General features: G+C 44.0%; 2 protein-coding genes across 3 annotated transcripts in view; one reads left to right on the top strand and one right to left on the bottom strand.

The window, feature by feature from the left end:
• Nucleotides 1-16943, bottom strand: part of TTLL7 (tubulin tyrosine ligase like 7) — a 329157-nt gene that overhangs the window by 119393 nt on the left and 192821 nt on the right. For both annotated transcript variants that reach the window (XM_077450362.1, XM_077450361.1), the window contains exon 15: nt 15772-15946. In XM_077450362.1, the coding sequence (XP_077306488.1) occupies nt 15772-15946 (175 nt within the window). The remainder of the gene's footprint in view (nt 1-15771; nt 15947-16943) is intronic.
• Nucleotides 1152-12294, top strand: LOC143926548 (uncharacterized). Its single transcript, XM_077450360.1, has 2 exons — nt 1152-5895; nt 9952-12294. The coding sequence occupies exon 1, from the start codon at nt 2043-2045 to the stop codon at nt 3099-3101; it is 1059 nt and encodes a 352-aa protein (XP_077306486.1). The 5' UTR covers nt 1152-2042; the 3' UTR covers nt 3102-5895; nt 9952-12294.

The raw sequence follows: 16943 nt of genomic DNA, 5'->3' as shown, positions 1-16943 counted from the left end.
TATTAAGGGTAAATCTTCATAGTTTTATATAAGTCCATCTGCCCCAAAAAAGATCAGGGATCCTACTCCCAGACCAGAGACCGGATTGTTGGACAAACCGGGTGTTATCACCTGTGTCCTGCCACTAGACACACACTGCCCAGACTACTAGATGGGGAATTCTGCAGCAACCCAAGCCATGGCCACCCCATCACCCTATGAATTTGTCAGTAATATGATCCCTGGCCCCCAGGTAGAACCATTTTGGACACAAGTCCGGGAAAGGTGTCACCAATTGGGAATCCATGACCCAGGACCCCAAGGTCCTTGTTCAGAGGAAGACTGGCAAGAAGTCAGTAAAATTTGTCAGGTACTTAAGCATTCTTATCCTCCCTGCAAAGGGGCTGACCCACAATACATGAAGGATTGTTTCTGTGCATGGAACAAATGCCTTGGAAAATATAGGCAATTGTGGACAGCAAGGACATTGGAAATCCCAGTGCCCTTATAGGACTGGACAGATTAGAGCAAGAGGCAGAGGCAGGGGATTTAACCCCCAGACCCGCCCACAGTATCCCCGTTATCTGCCATACCAGAACCCTCGTCAACCACTACCCCAATATCCTACACAGCCACAAATAATGCACCGAGGGAAACTCTGTTGGTATTAATGGGACACCTGTCACCCATCCCATCACTCCACCACTGACTGTAGCCACTCCAGAAGGACAGAAATTATGTACCCAAACTTTTGCCGTCTTGTCCTCATGCCCTGTGCCCCTTATGGGACGGGACCTCTTGGCACAACTGTGTATTACCATTAAGTTTAATAAAGAAGGTTCCCTTACCGCTAGTTCACCATTATGTGACTTACATGGCCCTAAGCGACATGCACACAGAGGGTTCCCAAAAAGACATGCACACAGGAGTTTCTTTCTAATGATACCTTCCTCCCTTGACCATCACACAATTTGGGCAGAAAACAAAGGTAGTGTGGGCTTTATTAATTGCACACCATATGCACCCCAAATGCGGTCAGATGCAGGGATACAATATCAAAAACAGTATCCCCTACCCCCAGAGAAAGTCAAAGGCATCTCCCCTCAAATTAATGATTACATATCAAAAGGTATCCTGAGACCAATCATCAGTCCCTGGAACACACCCATTTACCCTGTAAAGAAGGCCAGTGGCGAGTGGAGACTCGTCCAAGACCTCAGAGCAGTAAACAAACAAGTGATTCCCCTCCCACCCCTAGTCTCAGACATCACTTTTATTTTCTCATGCATACCGGCAGACTCTCTATGCTACACAGTAATTGATTTAGCGAATGCTTTCTTTAGCATTCCCATTGCAGAGGAAGCCCAACCTATGTTTGCTTTCTCCTGGGCCGGGGGCCAACTAACCTGGCAAGGGTATGTAGACAGTCCAGCCGCCTTCTCTATGGTACTCAACGAGACTGTCAAGTCTTGGACATCTGAGCGAGGGTCGGTACTGATACAGTATGTGGACGACTTGCTCCTGTGCAGTCGAACTGCTGAAGATTGTGCGGTCGATTCAACATCACTGTTACAACACCTAGCTCACGCCGGGCATCTAGCCTCAAGGAAGAAAATACAATGGTGCCAGCCACAGGTAGAATACCTAGGGTGCATTCTAAAGGAAGGGACAAGGCTAGTGTCCCCCAAACGTGCCGCAGCCCTTCGAGCTCTCAGTCCCCCAAAAGACAAAGCCGCCCTACTCTCGTTCTTGGGTGCAATGGTATATTGCCGCCAATGGATTCCTGACTGTTCTCATTATGATAGTATCCTAAGAGAGGCTACTGGCTCGACAGCCCCTAAATTAATAGATTGGACTGAAGACAGACTACAAGCTTTTCAAGCTCTATTAAACAGTCTGTCAAATGCTCCCGCCCTAGGGTTGGTAGACTATGGTAAAGCTTTTCAACTATACTGTGTAGTCTCGGGGACCTCTTTTGCCGCCGTGCTAACACAACAGCATGGAACAGGCTACCGCCCTGTCTCCTACCTATCTAAAAAAAACTCCCCATCCAAGTACAGGGAATGCCATTCTGTCTCCAAAATCTTGCTGCCTGTGCAATGGCTGTACAAGATGCAAACAAATTAGTGCTAGGTCACCCATTGACTCTCTATACCACTCATTCAGTCACGCATCTTATTCAGAACATGAATACCCAACATATGACCTCGCAAAGACTTAGACTCACACTCAAATATGTGCCTGCCAGCAACCCCGCTGTGCGCCTTTTGCATTCCATGTTGCGTTTACCACATGACCCAGACATTATACATGACTGTTCGGAAAAGGTTGCTGCTATTACCAGTCCCAGACCTGATCTCACTGACACCCCTATCTCAGGTGCAGAGGATGTTTTCGTTGACGGTAGCTGCTCACGTCCCTCTGACTCCACCTTTTTAACCGGTTATGCAGTTGTTCAACTACCAGACATCGTACTGGAGGCAAAATCATTACCTCCTTCTTCAGCCCAGGTAGCAGAGTTAGAAGCCCTCACTAGGGCCTGCATTCTATTCACCGGTAAAGAGGTGAACGTCTACACAGACAGTAGATATGCTTTTGGAGTGGTGCATGATTTTGGTGTGATATGGGCCAATAGAGGTTTTAAAACAGCAGACAACAAAATAATTGCCAACTCCACACAGATTAGTGCTCTCCTCCAAGCCATTCTTCTTCCAAAAAAGGTAGCCATAATTAAAGTAAAGGCACACTCCTCTGACAGCAGTCGTGTTTCAAAAGGGAATGCTCTTGCTGACAGAGAAGCTAAAAGAGCTGCTGCCTTTTCCCCTAACCCACCTGCCCCCACAACAATGTTTTTCAAGGAACACTTCGCAGCACCTAACTTTAAAACTGTCATAGCACAGATGCAATCAATGGCCACAGAAGATGATGTCCATTTTTGGACACAGGAAGGATTGACCAAAGACCCTGAAGGTCTTTGGTCAAAAGAGGGGAAGATCCTGGGCATACCCGAAACAAACTGTGTACTTATACTCTCATATCTCCATGGTCCAGGACATATAGGGGCTGCCCCTTTGATCAATATATATATGAAATCCTTTATCACCCACAAAGTGCAGGAGTAGTGGAAAGAATGAATAGGAATATCAAAGATAAACTAAAAAAGGCCACAGGAGGCACGTTGAAAGGATGGCTTGACCATCTGCCTGCTGTATTGTTCCAAATTAGGACCACACCACATGCAAGAACAAAACTATCACCCTTTGAGGTCCTCATGGGAATCCCCGCAAACATAGAATTACCCCCATTAGACCAAGACACTGATATTGACATTTATTCCCAACAGGAAATGTACGTGAAAAACCTGGTAAGTATGCTTCATGAAATGAACGAACAAGTTTCTGTCACCTTTTTTCCCTCTTCCCACAGAACCAACGCATCCCTTCATCCCTGGGGATAAAGTGCTGATCAAACAATTAGCACAAAGAAAGAGTATCGGACCGGCTTTCTCAGGACCATGGAAGGTGGAAAAGGTATCCAGGACCGCAGTGTTAACAGACCTAGGAAACACCTGGATCCACGCCAGCCGTCTTAAAAAGTGTCCCCAGTTTCCCTCGACTCCAGAGCCCCTGGCAGTGACAGAGAGCAGCAACTCCCAAGAACAAGATCTACAAGAAGTTCAGAGAGGCATAGAACAAATTTCCCTGGAAGATCCCACACCCCCTCAAAAGGACAAAAACAGAGCCAACAACTGCCGGGATGAGAAACGAAGAAGAAGAACAGAACTCTTAGATAACAAATAATCAGAACTTTAAAAAAAGATGCTTTCTCCATCAGTGTCAGGGAAGGCTGTATGCCTTTGGGGTAGTCTGGTACTATTTGTATTCCTGCCCACATGGTTGATAGCTAACTGTATATATCATCCAGAAGATTTAGGTCTATTAAAAGGGATATGTGGACCACCTAAGATGAATAATACCCCCGGCCAAAGACATAGTAGAAGTATTGTACCCGTTAATGAGTCACCTAAGGGACTGACTAACAAGATGTTACTACTAAAATTCAAATATAGCTATGCTCAAAAATCTGGTTTTGAGAAATGCTGGATTTGCAGCAAGCTACATCCCAGTACAGCTAGAATCCCTCTCATGGCAGTCCCCTTGAATTTTACCCCCCTCCTTAATGGAACACCCCCTATCGTCCTAACGAATGTTACTAGGACCCGTCCAAATAAAACCCTCACTTTCCAAATTATAGGTAGAAGCCACTTCCCAGACTGGTGTTTCCGACTGGGAAACACCACAGATGGAGCCGAGGTTTGCAAACAAGCAAAACTTAACATTTCAATGACATCATTTAACAGTCCTTCTTTCTTCCATACTTCAGATCCCACCCTAAATGCCACCTTTTTAGACTTTCTTAGCTCCAGTACCAAGACTACAATACACCAATTAATGTCAATACTGGTGCTCTCTGGCCTTTCTGATACTCTTAGGAACGTGTTCCATAAACGACCCCTAGCTCTAGGAAATACCATATATATATACTGCGGCAAACTCTGTCACCCCTGGATCCCAACCAAACCCCAGGGGTGGTGTTGCCTTGCAGCCCTGGTTCCTATCATGGGGGTATTAGGGGATAACAAGGGAAGTCACCTCCTTGAAGCCAGCATGCATCCTAGATATCCCCTTAGACACCGTAATAAACGAGAATTGTTTTTAGAAAAAGATATGGCCTGGGCATGGTTCCCTTCCTGGACAGGGTGGGGAATTGACCTAATGAAAAGATTAAATAATTACACTGGCATAATTGATGAGATTCTGGAGGAAAATTCTGATGACATAACCAAACTAAATCTAGAAACTAGGGCAATTAGGAAGCAACTAGAACTACATGAGTTGGCTATAGAAAGTATGAGTGCAGCCCTTACTGGCCTCTGTGAGACTACTGAGGATTATGAGTGCTGTACCTGGATTCATAATACCAGCATCGAAGTCCCAGACTACTATGACGTTATTGCCCAACACAGGGAAGAGGTAAATAAACTACAGAAAGAGGCAAGGAACATAGGAAAAAACTGGGATCCCTTCTCGAGCAGTTTTAGTTTTGGGGGATTAATATCTTGGCTCCGAAATGCTGCCATGACAATTGTCACTGTGATTCTCTTCATTCTATTTTTATATGCCTGTTATAAGATAATCAAATGTTTATGTAAAAAGGGAAACACGGTCGCTCCGAAGGATCTGAAACTCACTTCCATTGTTAAGGATCCAACGGTATGGTATAGAAACCAAGAGCACAAGGGTTCGGAGTATGAAGCCTGTGCTATTAAATTAGAAAAGGAATGATCATTATGTAAATCACAGAATGATCAAAGGAAGGATTATAAGGGAATACTTATTAAGGTTACCAAAAGATATACGGTACTGGGTTAAAGGTCTAAGATAATATGCTTAGGCGTGCATTTCACTAAGTTCAGAATTAAGATGCAAGATGTTGACATATTAGGATGCATCTGTCTGCGGTAAGAGGTACAAAGCTAAGATAGGACTGGTTACGCAAGAATATGGTCAGTCAGCAGATGTTGAAATGACGAAATAACTATCAGAAGACTGTATTTCACCTTTGACTTAGATAATGTCATGAGTTTAAGAAAAATGTCGATGTATGTATGAATTACCTGATTGGTTAAACCACAGGGCTGTCCTTCTGCTCAAACTAAATAAAACTGTTGTGTGTGCTTCAATAGGCACATTCATTATTCACGTACAATAGTGTGTATGTGTAATGTTTTGTCCACCGGTGAAAGGGACCTCCGCTCTTCAATCCTAGCCTAGGCTACCAGGGGTTACTTACAGAAGACGAGCAACCTAACAGTTTTGGTACCAGCAAAGTGGGGTTCGTCTCGTCTTGCGACAGGTAAGTCACTTTACTCTTTTTTACCTGATTGGTGAATGGTGTAAACACTTACTCTGTCCGGGCGGCCGCTACGAACTTAGTTTAAAATTAAAAGAAGTAACTGTGCCTTCGCGGTGGACTAGGCTGGTCCCTCGGGAGGTTAAAAGGGCTCGCAAGGAATTTATAGGTTTAGGGGAGTCCGACTAGGTTGGTCTGACTTAAAACTATTGGTGATAGTATTTTTAACACGGGAAGTAGTAGATTACGCCCGTGACAAAGGGATTGGTGGAGTGGACGCCCATTTGAAAAAAAATTTTTTTAAAAAAAAGTGCACTATAAATTGATAAATGTATTGCAATACGGTTATTTCATGTCTTAAAGTATATTAAGAATATGTCTGTTTCTCTCTAGGTACACGTGTAAGTATATAGAGTATAAGTTTTAATATAGAGTATAAGGAAAATAATTGTTGTTGTTTAAATGAGTGCAGAATATGAGGAGCCCTCTTGTAGTGACATAGCATCCGCCTGCCCCCATTGCACGTTAGGTCTACTCTTCCTAAGAATAGATGACAAGTGGATTTTACTGACCACCAGACCAGGGGGGTTCTCTTGCAGACTTGGTGTAAGAGGGGTATATCCCGCCACCAGGAAAGATTTACCCTTCATCGTATATTAAGGGTAAATCTTCATAGTTTTATATAAGTCCATCTGCCCCAAAAAAGATCAGGGATCCTACTCCCAGACCAGAGACCGGATTGTTGGACAAACCGGGTGTTATCACCTGTGTCCTGCCACTAGACACACACTGCCCAGACTACTAGATGGGGAATTCTGCAGCAACCCAAGCCATGGCCACCCCATCACCCTATGAATTTGTCAGTAATATGATCCCTGGCCCCCAGGTAGAACCATTTTGGACACAAGTCCGGGAAAGGTGTCACCAATTGGGAATCCATGACCCAGGACCCCAAGGTCCTTGTTCAGAGGAAGACTGGCAAGAAGTCAGTAAAATTTGTCAGGTACTTAAGCATTCTTATCCTCCCTGCAAAGGGGCTGACCCACAATACATGAAGGATTGTTTCTGTGCATGGAACAAATGCCTTGGAAAATATAGGCAATTGTGGACAGCAAGGACATTGGAAATCCCAGTGCCCTTATAGGACTGGACAGATTAGAGCAAGAGGCAGAGGCAGGGGATTTAACCCCCAGACCCGCCCACAGTATCCCCGTTATCTGCCATACCAGAACCCTCGTCAACCACTACCCCAATATCCTACACAGCCACAAATAATGCACCGAGGGAAACTCTGTTGGTATTAATGGGACACCTGTCACCCATCCCATCACTCCACCACTGACTGTAGCCACTCCAGAAGGACAGAAATTATGTACCCAAACTTTTGCCGTCTTGTCCTCATGCCCTGTGCCCCTTATGGGACGGGACCTCTTGGCACAACTGTGTATTACCATTAAGTTTAATAAAGAAGGTTCCCTTACCGCTAGTTCACCATTATGTGACTTACATGGCCCTAAGCGACATGCACACAGAGGGTTCCCAAAAAGACATGCACACAGGAGTTTCTTTCTAATGATACCTTCCTCCCTTGACCATCACACAATTTGGGCAGAAAACAAAGGTAGTGTGGGCTTTATTAATTGCACACCATATGCACCCCAAATGCGGTCAGATGCAGGGATACAATATCAAAAACAGTATCCCCTACCCCCAGAGAAAGTCAAAGGCATCTCCCCTCAAATTAATGATTACATATCAAAAGGTATCCTGAGACCAATCATCAGTCCCTGGAACACACCCATTTACCCTGTAAAGAAGGCCAGTGGCGAGTGGAGACTCGTCCAAGACCTCAGAGCAGTAAACAAACAAGTGATTCCCCTCCCACCCCTAGTCTCAGACATCACTTTTATTTTCTCATGCATACCGGCAGACTCTCTATGCTACACAGTAATTGATTTAGCGAATGCTTTCTTTAGCATTCCCATTGCAGAGGAAGCCCAACCTATGTTTGCTTTCTCCTGGGCCGGGGGCCAACTAACCTGGCAAGGGTATGTAGACAGTCCAGCCGCCTTCTCTATGGTACTCAACGAGACTGTCAAGTCTTGGACATCTGAGCGAGGGTCGGTACTGATACAGTATGTGGACGACTTGCTCCTGTGCAGTCGAACTGCTGAAGATTGTGCGGTCGATTCAACATCACTGTTACAACACCTAGCTCACGCCGGGCATCTAGCCTCAAGGAAGAAAATACAATGGTGCCAGCCACAGGTAGAATACCTAGGGTGCATTCTAAAGGAAGGGACAAGGCTAGTGTCCCCCAAACGTGCCGCAGCCCTTCGAGCTCTCAGTCCCCCAAAAGACAAAGCCGCCCTACTCTCGTTCTTGGGTGCAATGGTATATTGCCGCCAATGGATTCCTGACTGTTCTCATTATGATAGTATCCTAAGAGAGGCTACTGGCTCGACAGCCCCTAAATTAATAGATTGGACTGAAGACAGACTACAAGCTTTTCAAGCTCTATTAAACAGTCTGTCAAATGCTCCCGCCCTAGGGTTGGTAGACTATGGTAAAGCTTTTCAACTATACTGTGTAGTCTCGGGGACCTCTTTTGCCGCCGTGCTAACACAACAGCATGGAACAGGCTACCGCCCTGTCTCCTACCTATCTAAAAAAAACTCCCCATCCAAGTACAGGGAATGCCATTCTGTCTCCAAAATCTTGCTGCCTGTGCAATGGCTGTACAAGATGCAAACAAATTAGTGCTAGGTCACCCATTGACTCTCTATACCACTCATTCAGTCACGCATCTTATTCAGAACATGAATACCCAACATATGACCTCGCAAAGACTTAGACTCACACTCAAATATGTGCCTGCCAGCAACCCCGCTGTGCGCCTTTTGCATTCCATGTTGCGTTTACCACATGACCCAGACATTATACATGACTGTTCGGAAAAGGTTGCTGCTATTACCAGTCCCAGACCTGATCTCACTGACACCCCTATCTCAGGTGCAGAGGATGTTTTCGTTGACGGTAGCTGCTCACGTCCCTCTGACTCCACCTTTTTAACCGGTTATGCAGTTGTTCAACTACCAGACATCGTACTGGAGGCAAAATCATTACCTCCTTCTTCAGCCCAGGTAGCAGAGTTAGAAGCCCTCACTAGGGCCTGCATTCTATTCACCGGTAAAGAGGTGAACGTCTACACAGACAGTAGATATGCTTTTGGAGTGGTGCATGATTTTGGTGTGATATGGGCCAATAGAGGTTTTAAAACAGCAGACAACAAAATAATTGCCAACTCCACACAGATTAGTGCTCTCCTCCAAGCCATTCTTCTTCCAAAAAAGGTAGCCATAATTAAAGTAAAGGCACACTCCTCTGACAGCAGTCGTGTTTCAAAAGGGAATGCTCTTGCTGACAGAGAAGCTAAAAGAGCTGCTGCCTTTTCCCCTAACCCACCTGCCCCCACAACAATGTTTTTCAAGGAACACTTCGCAGCACCTAACTTTAAAACTGTCATAGCACAGATGCAATCAATGGCCACAGAAGATGATGTCCATTTTTGGACACAGGAAGGATTGACCAAAGACCCTGAAGGTCTTTGGTCAAAAGAGGGGAAGATCCTGGGCATACCCGAAACAAACTGTGTACTTATACTCTCATATCTCCATGGTCCAGGACATATAGGGGCTGCCCCTTTGATCAATATATATATGAAATCCTTTATCACCCACAAAGTGCAGGAGTAGTGGAAAGAATGAATAGGAATATCAAAGATAAACTAAAAAAGGCCACAGGAGGCACGTTGAAAGGATGGCTTGACCATCTGCCTGCTGTATTGTTCCAAATTAGGACCACACCACATGCAAGAACAAAACTATCACCCTTTGAGGTCCTCATGGGAATCCCCGCAAACATAGAATTACCCCCATTAGACCAAGACACTGATATTGACATTTATTCCCAACAGGAAATGTACGTGAAAAACCTGGTAAGTATGCTTCATGAAATGAACGAACAAGTTTCTGTCACCTTTTTTCCCTCTTCCCACAGAACCAACGCATCCCTTCATCCCTGGGGATAAAGTGCTGATCAAACAATTAGCACAAAGAAAGAGTATCGGACCGGCTTTCTCAGGACCATGGAAGGTGGAAAAGGTATCCAGGACCGCAGTGTTAACAGACCTAGGAAACACCTGGATCCACGCCAGCCGTCTTAAAAAGTGTCCCCAGTTTCCCTCGACTCCAGAGCCCCTGGCAGTGACAGAGAGCAGCAACTCCCAAGAACAAGATCTACAAGAAGTTCAGAGAGGCATAGAACAAATTTCCCTGGAAGATCCCACACCCCCTCAAAAGGACAAAAACAGAGCCAACAACTGCCGGGATGAGAAACGAAGAAGAAGAACAGAACTCTTAGATAACAAATAATCAGAACTTTAAAAAAAGATGCTTTCTCCATCAGTGTCAGGGAAGGCTGTATGCCTTTGGGGTAGTCTGGTACTATTTGTATTCCTGCCCACATGGTTGATAGCTAACTGTATATATCATCCAGAAGATTTAGGTCTATTAAAAGGGATATGTGGACCACCTAAGATGAATAATACCCCCGGCCAAAGACATAGTAGAAGTATTGTACCCGTTAATGAGTCACCTAAGGGACTGACTAACAAGATGTTACTACTAAAATTCAAATATAGCTATGCTCAAAAATCTGGTTTTGAGAAATGCTGGATTTGCAGCAAGCTACATCCCAGTACAGCTAGAATCCCTCTCATGGCAGTCCCCTTGAATTTTACCCCCCTCCTTAATGGAACACCCCCTATCGTCCTAACGAATGTTACTAGGACCCGTCCAAATAAAACCCTCACTTTCCAAATTATAGGTAGAAGCCACTTCCCAGACTGGTGTTTCCGACTGGGAAACACCACAGATGGAGCCGAGGTTTGCAAACAAGCAAAACTTAACATTTCAATGACATCATTTAACAGTCCTTCTTTCTTCCATACTTCAGATCCCACCCTAAATGCCACCTTTTTAGACTTTCTTAGCTCCAGTACCAAGACTACAATACACCAATTAATGTCAATACTGGTGCTCTCTGGCCTTTCTGATACTCTTAGGAACGTGTTCCATAAACGACCCCTAGCTCTAGGAAATACCATATATATATACTGCGGCAAACTCTGTCACCCCTGGATCCCAACCAAACCCCAGGGGTGGTGTTGCCTTGCAGCCCTGGTTCCTATCATGGGGGTATTAGGGGATAACAAGGGAAGTCACCTCCTTGAAGCCAGCATGCATCCTAGATATCCCCTTAGACACCGTAATAAACGAGAATTGTTTTTAGAAAAAGATATGGCCTGGGCATGGTTCCCTTCCTGGACAGGGTGGGGAATTGACCTAATGAAAAGATTAAATAATTACACTGGCATAATTGATGAGATTCTGGAGGAAAATTCTGATGACATAACCAAACTAAATCTAGAAACTAGGGCAATTAGGAAGCAACTAGAACTACATGAGTTGGCTATAGAAAGTATGAGTGCAGCCCTTACTGGCCTCTGTGAGACTACTGAGGATTATGAGTGCTGTACCTGGATTCATAATACCAGCATCGAAGTCCCAGACTACTATGACGTTATTGCCCAACACAGGGAAGAGGTAAATAAACTACAGAAAGAGGCAAGGAACATAGGAAAAAACTGGGATCCCTTCTCGAGCAGTTTTAGTTTTGGGGGATTAATATCTTGGCTCCGAAATGCTGCCATGACAATTGTCACTGTGATTCTCTTCATTCTATTTTTATATGCCTGTTATAAGATAATCAAATGTTTATGTAAAAAGGGAAACACGGTCGCTCCGAAGGATCTGAAACTCACTTCCATTGTTAAGGATCCAACGGTATGGTATAGAAACCAAGAGCACAAGGGTTCGGAGTATGAAGCCTGTGCTATTAAATTAGAAAAGGAATGATCATTATGTAAATCACAGAATGATCAAAGGAAGGATTATAAGGGAATACTTATTAAGGTTACCAAAAGATATACGGTACTGGGTTAAAGGTCTAAGATAATATGCTTAGGCGTGCATTTCACTAAGTTCAGAATTAAGATGCAAGATGTTGACATATTAGGATGCATCTGTCTGCGGTAAGAGGTACAAAGCTAAGATAGGACTGGTTACGCAAGAATATGGTCAGTCAGCAGATGTTGAAATGACGAAATAACTATCAGAAGACTGTATTTCACCTTTGACTTAGATAATGTCATGAGTTTAAGAAAAATGTCGATGTATGTATGAATTACCTGATTGGTTAAACCACAGGGCTGTCCTTCTGCTCAAACTAAATAAAACTGTTGTGTGTGCTTCAATAGGCACATTCATTATTCACGTACAATAGTGTGTATGTGTAATGTTTTGTCCACCGGTGAAAGGGACCTCCGCTCTTCAATCCTAGCCTAGGCTACCAGGGGTTACTTACAGAAGACGAGCAACCTAACACCCTGTTGTCCAAAATGTCCAAATGTTATCTGGATATAACATCACATCATAAAACCTAACACGTTTCGGAAAGAGTTCTTTCTTCAGGGTAAAAGAGGAATATACCATATGTTATACTTTGCTAGAAAAACACAACACATCATCTACTGTAGGGTAAAATCAGAAATGAATCAGGCTGCCAAGCGCTTGTTTATCCACCGAGAGGCCCAGGAACATGGGGCACCACATGAGTCATCACACACACACACTGGGCCACTGTATGCCCTGTATGCATAGAGATAATCCTGTCCTTGAATCAGCCAAGAATCCCCTGAAGAAGAAACTGTTTCCAAAATGTGTTGGTTTTTGTCCTGATGTTATATCCAGACTGATCAAACCCCATATGGCTAGATTACATTGGTACATTTTGGACAACAGGATATCCAATATTGCACAGGTAATAAGTCGTGTGTACGCAGCAACAACACAAAAACTTTTGTATAAATTTTAACTTTTTTTAGACTTGCCTTGTAATAAATTGTAATGTTTTGCATTTTAACCATATTTTTGTGTATATGCGTGTAAAGTCCCATAAGGGATTTCTTTTGCAACTATTGCTGTAACACAATGCATTATGTAGCATACATGAAACGCATTGCAGCAGACTACTCTGGTCTAAATAGACCACCAGATCAGTTGACAGTGGCCACCAGAGAGGGCAACTCTCCCCAGTGGACACGTGCGCAGCAATAAAAACCTGACAGGGATACAGATACTTCCCATACGCCATGCAAAACAAAAAAGGTTTGACTTTAGCTAAAATAAGAGTCACCAATAGAATGTGAAAAACATTATGAAGTACAGCTAGTAGTCAGTAGCAGAGATTCTGAGAGTCAGCCAAAAATGAAAATGTAGAACATGGAGGATTTTATTGTAGAAAATGAAGTGGTAACACAGTTCATGCCCGGCCGTATGACAGCTACTGTTAGATCTACATTTCATAGGCCGGACACACAGGTTATATCATTAAAGCAAAATGAGATGTGGCGTTCCTAAACTAAGAGCACAAGTGCATTTGCTGTTATGATCAAAGATATCCCAGAAGCCCGATATAAAATCCAGATTGTAATCACAGGAGAGTGCGGGGAGGTTTTTGGGATGCCAGGCGTCTCCAGTGCTGGATAAATAAATGGTCCTGACTGTGTTTGTGTAAACAGACACGCTACATTTCGCCTGCTAAGGGTTGTGGTTGATTAATGGACATCGGGATGCTGGCTGTAAGAGGGATGGCGGTTGAAACGCGAGTCTGAAGAATGCGATTAAATGGGAAACTCTTTCCAGTTAAACATGACAGATGCAGCGAATCTTGCAAGACCTCCCTTTCCATTATCTCAATTTCATTGGCCTTAAATGGCTGGCAGAGTATAAATAAAAAAATATACAGGGAAAGTTGTTGTGCCGTTAACTGGCTTTAAAACAGAATCCTTAGCGTAGCTCCTGATATTTGTGAGGTGCTTAAAAGGGATTACCAGTGTTGTTGAATATGGCACACATTTTGGACAGTCAGTGTTAGGCTGGTCTTTAAAGTGGAGAGGGCTTAAAGTGACCCTGTCAAGTCTTATACCAGGGCTAGACAAATCCCAGGAGCCAGGTAGCCAATGCTCCTTAAATTGAATTCCATGCATGGTATATTTTTACATAGGTATACTAGTCCAGTTTAGACCAATGTAACTACCATATCTGGCCAATGCCCCTGGAAGCTAGAAATCACTGTATTAGATGCCAAACCCCAGTGATCTCTACTTTCTTCCAGGTTTCATGCTGAGCACCTGGCCTGATGTATTCTGAATGCAGGAAGTCAACCACTAAGCATGGGTGCCATTCAGAGAATGCCATTCAGAGAAAAAGCCTTCTCTCATTAGACAAGGTGTGGAGATGGAGCAATGGCATCACTGACCACACCTGGAATTCATCTTAAAAAATGGCAGCAGTTGTTATCAATGGAACTAGCTTCTAGAAAAAAATCTACTGACTCCTGGTATGTACACACTCACTCCCGAATACCATATTAGTTTAGTATGTCCACCCCTCTCTTATACTCATCTCTTGGACAGCCCTTGCCTCCTACCTTCCCTCAATTCCAGCACTGTAGCCTATTGCAAGGTCTTTAGCATTCAAGGCAGAGTATTTCATCCTCCAACCCATATGTGGTATAGTGATATAGGGGATTGGAAGATCACAACATGTGGGGGACAAGGGTATCTGAATGCTTAAGAGTCTGGCAGAGGGAGGTGGGTGATATGGGCCACTGAAGAAGTGACAATAAGAGCTCTTCTTTTTCAGGGACCCTCCATTAGCAAGTTTTTTAGACCTGTCAAGGTCATAATATTTTTTAAAGTGAATGGTAACCTCAGGGGGGGGTGCTCCTTTGCCATAAATTTCTACTTTCCTGCTGCTTCTACCACTCACTGAAACTTGCAACATATTGTGAGGTGTTACAGGTACCTATTCATGATCAGAAGCACCCACCTATCATTGTTGTCATAAACCCCATGCATGCAATGTAGATGGCCTCATTGCCACAGAGCCAGAAGTGCTTATAAGGCAATGGCTGGCTGTGCTGTTGGAGGAGCAGTTAGAACACCATCCCAAAATAGTGCCCTGCATAATGCAGGCATCAGACCAGAGCCAAAAACAGAGTGCAAGAAGCACAGGTGCCGTAGTCAGTGCTTTTCTGTGGGATTATGAGGTAGAATGGTAAGAAATAGGAATAAATCTGACATTTTTGAGACTTAAATTGGTCCTTCACCTTCCCACCCACTTTTCATCATAACACTCCTACCCCTCTCCTCTTATTCAAGCAGAATTTGTTTTTTTCTATTACCTTTTTTAAGGAAAACATCCTGAACTTCCTGGGTTATTGCCTAGGCAAGAATGTCAAATTAAGCTTCCTTCAGTCTCCTGGGATACTTACTTCATACATTCCAGGAGGCCTCAGGTACTTCACAGTGTGTGTCTGCCACGGTGCATCATCACTGGGCCAGCTGTCTCTTAATGGCTTTTGCAGCCAGCCCCCCAAAGGTCATGGTGCATGTGCATTTTCAGGGGGTAGTTGCAAGAACCCAGAGGAGACAGCCCCCTCCAAATGATACGGGTGGCGCAGAACCAGATGAGTGACAAATTCTTCCATAACACCATGGGGTTTCCTGGGCATGGATAACCCAGCAAAAAAGTTAAGTGGAGGGAAAAAAAAAAAGATATGGCAGGGGGGAGAGTGAAGTTCCTCTTTAAACTGATGTGTAAAGTTCTGCTTTAAGCATTTCCAGATTAAATGGCTTTACAGCAGCCATTATTGTTGATCTCATATGATAAAGTAACAGTAAAATGTACGTACTAGACCTTTCCAGGGATTTGTATTTCTGTTCCTCCAGCTCATAGGAAACCTTCTTCTCCTTCACCAATGGTTCTTCCTCGCTGTCTGTGCTGCTGTCTGACCCGGAGCTGCTGCTGTTGCTGCTGTAGTTTTTCTTCTTCGAGGTCGGGGTACATTCTGGCATGGAGGACAATGTCTGCAAGAAGAATGGCTCTGTTAACAGGACAAATTATAACCCACATAATAATAAAAGTGCTGAACCAACCAATGACATATCAAATCCTGACAATGATAGTTTTAGAGGTGCAGCACAGCCTTACAATCTGGCAAGTCTGCTTTGGCAGGGAGAGAATAATAGTAAATAATTAAACAATGAATCCATGAAAGGTGAAGCCACTTAAGGCGAGAGTAGAAATGCCCATTGGTCACTGGTTTTCTTTAAGATAGCAGCTTTATTTATGAGGCAAACAAAATAATGAAGGTAAACATGTTTCGAACTATAATGCCCCATACACACGAGAGGGATTAAGTCTGACAGACCTCCAAAGGAGTTCCGCCGGAGTTCCGACGGAGTTCTGGCGGACTTTTCGACCGAACGGACTTGACCACACACCATCACACCAAACTCCGACGGAGTCGAACGTGATGACGTACGACTGGATTCGACGTAGGAAGTTCCTAGACAGTAGCCAATAGCTGCCCTAGCGTCGGTTTTAGTCCGTCGGAGTAGCACACACACGAGCGGATTTTTCAAAGGGGACCGGGTCCGGCGGAGTTCCGTCGGGAAAATTTAAAGCATGCTTCATTTCTAAAGTCCGTCAGACTTTAGCTTCGCTAAAGTCCGTTGCAGCCCACACACGATCGGATAGTCCGCCGGACTCAGTCCGTCGGAGTTTGGATGTCGAAAAGTCCGCTCGTGTGTACGGGGCATAACATTTATCTCAAAGTTGAGAATTTTTTTTTTTGACAGATTTTTATCTCTTAATTAGTCACGGCTCAGACTAAACCTTGCACAGTATGTTGTTTTATTTTTTTATGTGCAGATCAATAAAGTTTATTAACGGCTGTTTCTTCATATCCGTTAAATGTGTTAATTAACAAACTGTCCTTCAAGCCTCTATTGATAAAGTTTGCTCAAGAAACTTGTTCCATATTATTATCTTGCAAAAGAATATTGACACACAGAGTTCATA

This window comes from Lithobates pipiens, unplaced genomic scaffold (genome assembly GCF_037356315.1).
Source record: "Lithobates pipiens isolate NorthernLeopardFrog02 unplaced genomic scaffold, aLitPip1_a1.2 Scaffold_23, whole genome shotgun sequence".
Taxonomy (NCBI): domain Eukaryota; kingdom Metazoa; phylum Chordata; class Amphibia; order Anura; family Ranidae; genus Lithobates; species Lithobates pipiens.
The sequence above is the reverse complement of the archived record's forward strand: the minus strand, read 5'-3'. Positions and strand labels throughout refer to the sequence as shown.